The sequence below is a fragment of the Moschus berezovskii genome, chromosome 9 (genome assembly GCF_049115385.1).
Source record: "Moschus berezovskii isolate FMDL1 chromosome 9, NW_MosBer_1.0, whole genome shotgun sequence".
Taxonomy (NCBI): Eukaryota; Metazoa; Chordata; class Mammalia; order Artiodactyla; family Moschidae; genus Moschus; species Moschus berezovskii.
Window position 1 is genome coordinate 36,194,336 of NC_142468.1, and position 12,164 is coordinate 36,206,499.

The following is a 12,164-nucleotide window of genomic DNA, read 5'->3' on the forward strand; positions in this document are numbered from 1 at the left end:
CAAAAATGATTCTAGAGAGTGCCAGGTGCTGCCTGGTAGGAAAAATTGACCCCACTTGAGTACGCCACTGTTTTTGGATAAGCAAAGCCAAGTAGAATCTGTCAGCCCTTATCACTGTAATTTAAGACTTACAGTTTTTAGCTTCATCTTACTCACTCTTGGCAATTGGGTTGGTCATAGTTCCATGGAAAATAACTAAGAGCAGAGCTAAGGAATGTCTGATTCTTTCTGCTCACCGTTTGAAAAATAAGAACAGAAATAGCTTGGAGATATTAGCTTGAAAAATGGGCTCTTAGCATTAACCATCCATTTAAGTTTTAGGTGTATAACGATGGACATAGAATATCAATATGTATTCATGGATTTTAATATATTGCAGTTCATAAAATAACTAAGCATCAGCTCTGGGAAATCAATGTTGTGTAAGTGTCATAGTGCTAATCTATGTCATCATTGTAGAAATATTCTGCGGTCAGAAACTGAGAAGTTAACTTCACACTGCCTTGAGTGGGACAGGAAACTTGACTTGGACATTCCAGATGATGGTGAGGGAACACTTATATTTTTTTAATGTCTTAGCTTTGTTTATTTTAATATGGTTGCATTTACCTGAAACATAAAAATCTAGTGTTGTCCAACTTTATAGTTTCATTGTTATTCAAAATAGCAAGAATTTTCCATATGACACATATGTTCACTAATATCTCTGTGCTAAAATGGTACCTAACTTAAAAGATGTAAGTAGTTAGAATATTGACTATCATTCCTGAGAGTTAGACATTTGCCAATTTTATTATTAAATTTTTTTTACTATGATTCCATGAATGATAACTATGTCTGATATTGCTTAATTATACAAAAATATTTTCTGAATGAAGATTACTCAAATCAATGTGGATCAAATTTTGTGAAAAATTCCATAATCTTGCCTATTCAGGTAAGCTGTTTACAAAAAAAAGTCATTTGTGTGCTACCAGCTCAAAGTCCTTAGATATTGATGTACAGTAAGTTGTTTAAGGTTGAATTCTTATAAAATTCAAGGAGAGGTAGAACGCTTTGCTGTGTAGCCGTTGAGTATGAGAATGTATATTGCTAATTTTTAGCAGGAATTGAAACAGTAATTGCTCTATATTTGTATGACAAAGTTTTGTAGTAGATATTTTTTGTTCTGCTAGAAAGTAAGAATTTGATTCTATAATTCTAGGGTATTTAGAATGAGGTCACCTTATCAGCTGGTTGGAATGCAATAAAGATCTTATTTTGTCCTTTAACTTTTAAAAACCTTGTATTTCCTCTAGCTAAAGATCTTATTCGCACAGCAGTTGGTCAAACAAGACTCCTTATGAAAGAAAGGTTTAAACAGTTTGAAGGACTGGTGGACAATTGTGAATATAAACGAGGTGAAAAGGAGACTACCTGTACAGATCTGGATGGATTTTGGGATATGGTTAATTTTCAGGTATGTGGTCAAATATTCTGAATATAATAACTTTGAGTCTTTTTTTTTTTTAATGAGTTAATAGTAATATGTGCTCAGTTGCTAAGTCGTGTCCGACTCTTTGCAACCCCATGAACTGTAGCCTGCCAGGCTCTTCTGTCCGTGGTATTTCCCAGACAGGAATACTGCAGTGGGTTGCCATTTCCTCCTCTGGAGGATCTTCTTGATCCAAGAATCAAATCCAAGTCTCCTACAGCTTCTGCACTGCAGGCAGATTTTTTTACCACTGACCCACTGGAGAAGCCCCTAACGGTAATATTAAAGGGTTGGTAGTAGCTTCTGGGACTAACCTGGTGGCTCAGTGGTTAAGTATCCACCTGCCAGTACAGGAGACACAGATTCAATCCCTGATCTGGGAAGATCCCACATGCCTTGGAGCAACTAAGCCCATGTGCCACAACTATTGAGCCTGTGCTCTAGAGCCTGGGAGCCCCAACTACTGAACCCACGTGCCCAAACTTCTGAAGCCTTTCTGCCTTAGAGCCCATGAACCTCAACAAGAGAAGCCCCTGCAATGAGAAGTTAAGAAAAAAGAAAAGTAGCTTCTTATGTACCTGTAATATTGGGTTGGTGCAAACAATTGTGGTTTTTCCGTTGTTGAAATTTGCTATTTGATATCGGAATATATTCTTAATAAATATGGTTAAGTTATACATCATTTTTAATGCACATTTCTCACTTTATGTTTTTTGCTGACTTATTACTTGCTGTATTTTGGACTATCGAGATGATGTTTGACAAAAAACGAATTTGAGTGATTTCTCTTTTATTCAAATTCAAAATGGGTTGTAAAGCAGTGGAGACAACTCGCAACATCAACAATGCATTTGGCCCCAGGAACTGCTAATGAATGTACAGTGCAATGGTGGTCCAAGAAGTTTTGCAAAGGAGATAGTGCCTTGAAGATGAGGAGTACAGTGGCCAGCCATTGGAAGTTGACAAGAATCAAATGAGAGCAATCATCAAAGCTGATTCTCTTAAAACTACAGGAGAAGTTGCTGAAGAATTCAGTGATGACTGTTCTATGGTTGTTTGGCATTTGAAGCACATTGGAAAGGTGAAAAAGCTCAATAAGTGGGTGCCTCAATAGCTGACCACAAATCAAAAATATCATCGTTTTTAAGTGTTGTCTTCTCTTAGAATTCTATGCAATGATGAACCATTTCTCAACCAGACTGTGACATGCAACCAGAAGTGGATTTTATACAACTGGTGATGACAAGCTCAGTGGTTAGACCAAGAAGAAGTTCCAAAGCACTTCCCAAAGCCAAACTCACACATGGTCACTGTTTGGTGGTCTGCTGCTGGTCTGATCCACTACAGCTTTCTGAATCCTGGCAAAACTGTTACATCTTAGAAGTATGCTCAGCAAATTGATGAGATGCACCAAAAACTGCAATGCCTGCAGCTGTGATTGGTCAACAGAAAGGGCCCAGTTCTTCTCCACAACAATGTCCGACCATCCATTGCACAACCAATGCTTCAAAAGTTGAACGAATTGGGCTATGGAATTTTGCCTCCACCATATTTGCCTGACATCAGTAGTCATCTACGGATGTGAGAGTTCAACCATAAAGAAGGCTGAATTTTGAAGGATTTCAAATTGTAGTACTAGAGAAGACTTTTGAGAGTCCCTTGGACAGCAAGATCAAACCAGTCAATTCTAAAGGAAATCAACACTGAATATTCATTGGAAGGACTGAATGGACTGATGCTGAAGCTGAAACTCCAATACTTTGGCTACCTTATTAGAAAGGTGGCCAAAGAGCCAACTTATTAGAAAAGACCCTGATTCTGGGAAAGATTGAAGGTGGGAGGAGAAGGGGAGACTAGAGGATGAGATGGTTGGATGGCATCACCAACTCGATGGACATGAGTTTGAGCAAGCTCAGAGAGACTGTGAAGGACAGGGAAGCCTGGTGTTCTGCAATCCGTGGGGATGCAAAGAGTGGGACGTGACCTAGCAACTGAACAACAACCATATTCACCCAAACTCTTGCCAACCAGCTACTACTTCTTCAAGCATCTCGACAACTTTTTGCAGGGAAAATGCTTCCACAATCAGCAGGATGCAGAAAATGCTTTCCAAGTGTTCATCGAATCCCAAAGCACATATTTTTATGCTACAGGAATAAGCAAACTTATTTCTTGTTGGCAAAAATGTGTTGATTGTAATCGTTCCTATTTTGATTAATAAAGATGTATTTGAGCTAGTTATAATTTAAAATTCACAGTCTGAAGCCACAGTTTTGGACCAACCCAATAAATGTGATGTTAATACCTTTGTAAACTGTAAAGTGCTGTCAAAATGTGATGACCGATTTCTTCTCCCCCATATTATCAGTGTTTTCTATTTGGGTTGGAAATTGAGTTATATTCAGCTGTTGAATAATCTGTAATGCTTCTACATGTGAGAAAATGAAATCTGTTCTTTAGTAGTTAAGTTCATCTAGCAGTTACTAAGTTCCTGTGTGTGCTAGACATTGTTGATAAAATAAGGCACATTTTCTGCCCCAGAGGAATTCCAATCTAATGTAAAAAGTGCTGTGAGAGAGGGAATCCACTAGGAAGATTAGTAAAGGCATGGGAGGAGATGACAGTTTCCAGCTTCTTGGGCATGTTTTAGAAATAAGTATATACAAAGCCATTTCAAGAACCTATAACCAACAACTATTAGATACTTCAAGAAAGCCTCAAACCTGAAAGAAAGAAGCCAAGAAAAACATAAGAAAGGTATTTGGATGGAGGAAGTGGACCAATCTAGGAGGTATAATATCCAAATAATAGGAATTCCAGAAAAAGAGTACAGAAAAAATGGGAAATCAATGAAGTGGTTTAAAATTTTCCCCAGAACTGGAGGACATGAATTCGAGATTGAAGGCACCTATTGAGTGCCCAACACTGTGAATCAGAATAGACCCACACCAGCGTACTTCATTAAGTGTAACTGTATAACTCTTGTGATGCAGAGAAAACTCTGGAAGCTTCCAAAGAGAAAACAAGTTTCATATAACGGGTCAAAGATCAGAATAGCCTTGGTTTTCTCAACTGCAACATTTAAAACTGGGAAAACAATGCCCTCAAATTTCTAAGGGAAATAATTTTCCAACCTGGAGTTCTATAGCCAACCAGTCAAGTGGATGGGCATTCTCCAAGCACAAGTCTCGGATACTACCTCCGAAGCACTCTTTTTCAGGAAGCTAAATGAGAAAGTATCTCACAAAAATGAGGGAGTGAGCCAAGAATGGGGGAGAAGATGAGTTTGATCCCCAGAAAGAGACCAAGAGAATTGAGGCCGGGGGGGAGCCAAGAATGTGTGCAACAAGCTTAGGAAGTAGCAGTTCCAAGCAGAGCAGGGGGCCTTGGGCTCTGCCAGACCTGATTCTGGAAAGTGAAACTGAGTAAAATACCTGATTTGTTTTTTAAATTGCATTAAGAGGAGATTTATATTTACTGTGCAGAGTTTAGAATGAATCAATGACAGATATCATACATGAACAACTAAGCAAGTAAAAAAGCAAAACAAGAGGACTTCCCTGGTGGTCCACTGGCTGGGACTCTGCGCTCCCAATGCAGGGGCCCAGGTTCGGTCCCCAGTTGGGGAGCTGCATCCCTCATGCAGCAACTATGTGTTTGCATGCCACAGCTAAAGATCTGCTTGCTGCAGCAAAGATCCTGTGTGCTGCAACTGAGATGCAGTGCAGCCAAATAAATATTAAAACACAAGTCTAGAGAAAAAATGAGTAAAGGAACATAACTATCTCAATAATTATATGACTCGATGCGAATAGTGTTTTTTTTTTTTTTAATGTGGGCCATTTTTAAAGTCTTTTTTGAATTTATTACAGTATTGCTTCTGTTTCATGTTTTGGTTTTTTGGCTACGAGATATGTGGGATCTAAGCTCCCAGACCAGGGATCAAACCCGCACCCCTGCATTGGAAGGTGAAGTCCTAACCGTTGGACCGCCAGGGGAGTCCTGTGAATAGTGTTTATGTAATCATACTGTAAGCATTACTTTGTGACCAGTTTTTATATATCTGGCAATTTTCACATTGATGAGTTGGTTCACTAGTATACTTCAATGGTGATCAGTTAATTTTGTGTTTTCTAGTATTATTATTAATTTATAGATTTAAAGATATTGGATGTGTTTTCATTGTTTATAGTTACCATCTTTATTGATGCTCATTTCTCAGCTTTGGCCATTGGGAGCCTCTTCAACAAATTGGCTGTTGGGACCTTTTTTTTTTTTAAGAGTTGTATTGAGGTATAATCTACATATCATAAAATTAGCCCATTTCAAGTGTTCGGTTCAATGATTTTCAATAAATTTACAGAGTTGTACAAGCATCACCATGATCCAAATTTAGAACATTTTTATTATTTAAACATTTTTTATTTGGCCTTACCACTCAGCATGTGGGATCTTAGACCCCTGAACAGGGATTGAACACAGGCCCCAGCAGTGAAAGCACTGGGTCCTCTCCATTGGACCACCAGGGAATTCCCAAGAATATTTTTATCACCACAAAAAGGTCCTCTCTGCCTATCTGCAAATCAATCCACATTCCCACTCCTAGTCCCCAAGCAACCACTAATCTTGCTGTCTTTCTAGATTTGCTTTTTGTGAACATTTCATATTAAGTAGACTAATACAGTGTATGGTCTTTTGTGTGTGACTTTTTTCACTTAGCATGATGTTTTTGAGGTTCATCCATGTTGTAGACTGTATCTGAACTTTAACCAATTGGTGGATGTTTAGATTGTTTCCACTCTTTGGTGATTATGAAGTCATCTGTGAATATTCATATATTGTGTGGATTTATGTTTTTATTTCTCGCGGGTAGAGATGTGGAATATTGCTGGATCATATAGTAAATTTATGTTTAACCTTTAAAGAAACTGCCAAACTATTTCCCAAAGTGATTACAGCGTTTTTCTTACCAACAATTGGTGTGTTCCTTTTTTACCGTATTCATACTTGTTATTGTCTGTCATTTTTAGAATAACCATCCTAGTGGGTGAGAAGTATCTCTTTATATAATAGTTTTGATTTGTGTTTTCCTAATGATAAAGATGTTAAGTATCTTTTCATGTGCTTATTAGCTGTTCATATTTTTTTTTTTTTTGGCAAAATATCTAGTGAAATATTTTGCCCATTTTTACATTGGTTTGCCTTTATTATGGAGTGTTAAGTGTTTTCGATACATCATGGACACAAGTCCTTTATCAGAAGTATTATTTGCAAATATTTTTTCCCAATTTGTGGCTTGTCTTATAATTCTCTAAATAATTTTTTTTGAAGTGCAGATATTTTTAATTTTGATGAAGTTTAATTTATCAATTTTTTTCTTTTATGTTGTGATCATATCTAAGAACTCTTTTTGCTTAACCACAAATCACAAAGATTTTCTCTTAGGTTTTTTTCTTAAAATGTTATAGTTTTAGCTCTTACAGCTAGGTCTGTGAGCCATTTGGAATTTTTGGTGTGTGTATGGTATAGGTAAAAGTCTAAATTCATCTATTTTCTTGAGGATATAAAATTTTCCCAGTACTGTTTCTTGAGAAGACTGTATTTTCCTCATTGAACTGCAGTGACACCTTGTTGAAAATCAGTAATCATAAAGGTAATCCTGAGTCATTTTGACATTAAAATTTTTTTTTGAGAGACAGAGGTTGAAAGTACTTATGAATATAAATACATAGTAAGAGCACTTGAAGCAAATTTACCAAACTGTTGACAGTGGGTACCTCTTTGGAGGAGGTTGGAAATATCAAAAGGATGGGGATATTACTTTGAATTTTTTAAAGTGAGGTTGTGTGAAGAGAACGAGAAGGCAAACCACAGACTAGGAGAAAAATATATGCAAATGATATATCTGATATTTGATACGGACATATCTGTATCATAATACACCAAGAACCCTTAAAACCACCTTTAAAGTGGAGAAAAGACCTGAGCAGACACCTTGCCAAAGAAGATATACAGATGTCAAGTAAGCATTTCAAAAGATAAAGCTCAACATCATAGATCACTAAGGAATTGCCAATTAATACTACAATGAGGTGCCACCGCATCTCTATTAGAATGGCAAAAGTCCAAACCACTGACAGCACCAAATGCTGGTGAGCATGGCAGGCATCAGGAACTCTAATTCATCGCTGGTGGGAATGCAAAATGGTACAGACACTTTGGAAGACAGTTTGGCAGTTTCTAGATATGCTCTTATCATATAATCCAGCAATCACAGTTCTTGGTGTTTACCCAAATGATTGAAAACATATGTCTACACAAAAACGTGTACACAGATGTTTATAACGTTTTTATTCATGATTGCCAAAACTTGGAAGCAACCAAGATGTCCTTCAGTAAGAGAATGGATAAATAAACTGTAAAAAAGAGAGAGAAAGATTGTGTAATTTAGGAAACAAAAACATTTAGGATATCTCTCTTAGCATTTTAGTAATCAAAAATAATTTAGGAGAGTTATTCATATATGACATCCTTTGTGTAGATTTTGGAGGTTTATAAGACAAAAAATAACAATAAACAATTTTACCATAAGAGTTTTTTTACTTGAATACTGAATTGAGAATGATTTAGTCTAATTTTGTGTTGCCATTCTCAATTTTTTTGAAGCTTCAGTTTATTAGATTGTAATTTTAATGTGGTTTTGCATTGATCTGATAAACTTGTGCTTTATTTATTAACAGATAGAAGACGTAAACCAAAAATTCAACAATCTGACCAAACTTGAGGAATCTGGATGGCAAAACAATAACAATACAAGCAAAAAGGTTTTTCGGGTAAGTCTATGGGTTTCTAATATAGACTCTTCTGCTCTAAAGAATTTTTATTTTCCAGCTTCAAAAACAATTAGCTTCAGTTTTTTTTTTTAATCATTTAAATAGAAAAGAAGAACAATGACTCTTTAGAACGTCTGTCTTCTTCCCTACATTTTATTTTGTAAAATTTCCTATTACTTTTCTCTCTGAAATTCACTTTATCATGATAGATTCCAATGTTATATATTTGTAGATTTTTTTCCCCTAATACTGTTTATTTATTTATTTGGCTGTATTGGGTCTTCGTTGCTTTGTGAACTTTTCTCTAGTTGCGGCGAGTGGGGCACTACTCCAGTTGCAGTATGCTGGTTTCTCTTGTTGCAGAGCACAGGCTCTAGGGTGTGTGGGTGGGCTTCAGTAGTTGTGGCACATGGTCCCAATAATGGTGTCTTTCAGGCTCTAGAGCACAGGCTCAATAGTTGTGGCACACAAGCATAGTCGCTCCATGGCATGTGGGATCTTCCTGGATCAGAGGTTGAACCTGTCTCCTCCATTGGCAGGCGGATTCTTTACCACTGAGCCCCAGGGAGGCCTTCTAGTAATGTTTTAAACTCTTTGGTTCAGATGAGCACTTCTCAGACCTCCAGTTTTCCTTTTAGATTTTAGAAAAATGCCTATGGTTATAAAATTAAGCATCCAGATTGGTACTTTATTATGCTGTGGAAGCCTGGAGTGCTGTGATTCATGGGGTCGCAAAGAGTCAGACACGACTGAGCGACTGAACTGAACTGAACTGAATCCAGATAAAAAACTGTTTTGACTCCTTAGGAATTTAAGATTTTAGAGTATTAAAGAAAGCTTTTAATAAAATTATTTTGCTAATTGTTATGACAAGGACTCTAAGGACACTGACAAAATTAAACAAATGAGTTTTAAATATACTAAACAGTGAAGGATGCTTGAACATTTTGAAGCTACTGTGGATAGTTCTTATTGAGTACTTAGTCCTGGAAACATCAATATCATCAGTGATGCAGATAATGGCTGTAGCAATGTGGCAATATAGCAGAGCCTTGTAATTCTGAATTTTATCACCAGGTGTCTCTCTCCTCCTACTTATAAGCTACTGTTAAGCTATGGAACAAATAAGATTTGTTGTTTCAGTTCAGTCACTCAGTCATGTCCGACTCTGCGACCCCATGAATCACAGCATGCCAGGCCTTCCTGTCCATCACCAAGGCTATGGTTTTTCCCGTGGTCATGTATTGGACTGTGAAGAAAGCTGATCGCCGAAGAATTGATGCTTTTGAACTGTGGTGCTGGAGAAGACTCTTGAGAGTCCCTTGGACTGCAAGGAGATCCAACTAGTCCATTCTAAAGGAGATCAATCCCGGGTGTTCATTGGAAGGACTGATGCTAAAGCTGAAACTCCAATACTTTGGCCACCTCATGTGACAAGTTGACTCACTGGAAAAGACATGCTAGGAAGGATTGGGGGTGGGAGGAGACGGGGACGACAGAGAATGAGATGGCTGGATGGCATCACCGACTCGATGGACATGAGTTTGAGTGAACTCCGGGAGTTGGTGATGGACAGGGATTTGTCGTTTACCTATACTTTGATACCGTTCCCTTCTGATTCCTATTAATTGACTTATCATTCCATCACTTAGCCTTGTTTCCTACCTTTCCCTCTTTTTTCCATCTGTTTTTAGATATATTTAATGTCTTATCTTTGTTTACATTAGAACAAACAAAAACAACTAAATCTATGAGGTCCATATCTCCCTCTAGTTATCTGTACCTTCCCTTTCTCATTCCCATTTCTTTCTTCCCAGTCACAAAGTTCTCTACACTCTGTCTTTAATATTTTGATTCCCATTTACCTCTCCAGCTCACTGCCATTCAGCTTCACCCTCTCCAGGCCTCTAGAACAGTTACAATCAAGGTTATTGACCCACTAGTTATACAGTTATTAGACAGTTAATTATAAAATCTAGTCCCTCTGCATTATTAAACAGTCTACTTCCTCTTTCTTGAAATAATATTCTGCTGATCTGCCTCTTACCTCTATATCCATTCTTCCGTCATGTTTGCAAGTTTCTGTTTCCACTTGTCCCTTAAGTGTTTGTGATACTCAGGTTTCTACTTCAGCTCTTCCCTCCTTCCACTTTCTTCATGTGCAGTTATACCCACCCTGCAATGATTCCCAAATCTATATTTCAAACCACACTTACTGACACAGTAATACTTAAAGTATTAAGATATATATAAGCTATATATCCCAAACTGAAATCATCTGCACACACACTGATGTTTCCCTGTTCCAGAGAATGGTGTCACCATCCCTCCAGGGGTCCAATATGTAAACCTGGTTATCTTCTGTGATCCGTTGTGTTTTTCACCATTTTACCCTTGCATGTCTAAAAGATTGCTAAGTCCTCTCAATTCTTCCTCTTAAGCGTTTCGTGAATCTGGTTTTTTCCATTTTTTCCCCTCCTTAACCTTAACTACTAGCATCTTTTTCCAGTATCACTGCAGTAGTCTGCTCCCCAACTGGCTTGTAACCCGCCAGTCCGTTCTCCAGGCTGGACACAGAGTGAGTGACCTTCCTAAAAGGCAAATTCGATAATGCTAGCCTCCTGCTTAAAAATGCATCAGTAATCTCTATTCTTTTGTCCTCTGTGTAAGTGGCCACATGTGAAGGATTCTGATTAGCTGTGCTCACCTCATGCCAACTGCTCTGCGCTTTTTAACTTCTGGTTTTGCAAACATGCTATTCTCTCTGCCTGGCCCTTTCCTTACCCCATCTTATAGCTCACCTATCTGATTTCAGCTCAGGTGTGACTTCCTGGAAGCCTTTCTTGGTGCCTCTGAAGGTTGATTAATTCATAAATTTAGCCCTCTGAATTTGTTTTAACACGACATTTATTCTTCTCTGTGTCTTTATCTAACTCTTTCACCATGAGGCTGAGAGCTCCTTGAGAGCAGGAACGTGGTCCCTTAACTTTTGGCCCCAGCATTTTAGCACATACTAGGAGCTTGATAAGTATATATTGAACATGTTAAATATTTTACATATGCTTTATTTGTTTTTCTTATAAAATGATAATGTAAGTGTGAAAGTATTAATTACTCAGTCATGTCCAACTTTTTGTGACCCCATGGACTGTAGCCTGCCAGGCTCCTCTGTCTATGGAATTCTCTAAGCAAGAATACTGGAATGGGTAGCCATTCCTTTCTCCAGAAGATATTCCCAACCCAGGGGTCAAACCTAGATCTTCTGCATTGCAGGCAGATTCTTTAGATGGTAATGAGTAGCTTTAATAAATGTTATAATTTCTCTTTACAGAAAAAAGTTGTCTCAGGTATAGCAAGTAAACCCAAACAGGATGATGGTGGAAGAATTGCCGCTAGAAATCGCCTCGCTGCCATAAAAAATGCAATGAAAGAGAGAATTAAGCAGGAGGAACAGGCTGAGGCAGCAGCCTCTGTAATGCCAAAGGAAGTGGATAAAATCGTGTTTGATGCTGGATTTTTCAGAATTGAAAGTCCCATTAAATCATTCTCAGGTTAGTTTTTTCTGCTGAGACTACTTAAGGGAAATACTTGGGTTGGATGGATGCTTGTGTAAGAGTTGAAAAACAGTTTTCTTGTGAAGATTTATATGTTTTCACTGTGATTTCTGAGAAATAGCTTATGGAAGGTAAGTTTGGCTTCATTTTCATTTGGAGTGAAAATTTTCTCCAATGTTTTTGAAATGTAATGAAAATACCAATTCCCTGATTTTAAAATACTGCCATGTAACCACCTCTTAATACTTTAGGAAGTCATTCTTTCTTATGATTTTCTAACTCTGGTTGTGTTTTTCAGTACCT

General features: G+C 37.6%; 1 protein-coding gene across 2 annotated transcripts in view; it reads left to right on the plus strand.

The window, feature by feature from the left end:
- Positions 1 to 12,164, plus strand: part of DLGAP5 (DLG associated protein 5) — a 42,842-nt gene that overhangs the window by 20,948 nt on the left and 9,730 nt on the right. For both annotated transcript variants that reach the window (XM_055436401.2, XM_055436402.2), the window contains exons 11-14: positions 460 to 545; positions 1,299 to 1,459; positions 8,215 to 8,307; positions 11,639 to 11,858. In XM_055436401.2, the coding sequence (XP_055292376.2) occupies positions 460 to 545; positions 1,299 to 1,459; positions 8,215 to 8,307; positions 11,639 to 11,858 (560 nt within the window). The remainder of the gene's footprint in view (positions 1 to 459; positions 546 to 1,298; positions 1,460 to 8,214; positions 8,308 to 11,638; positions 11,859 to 12,164) is intronic.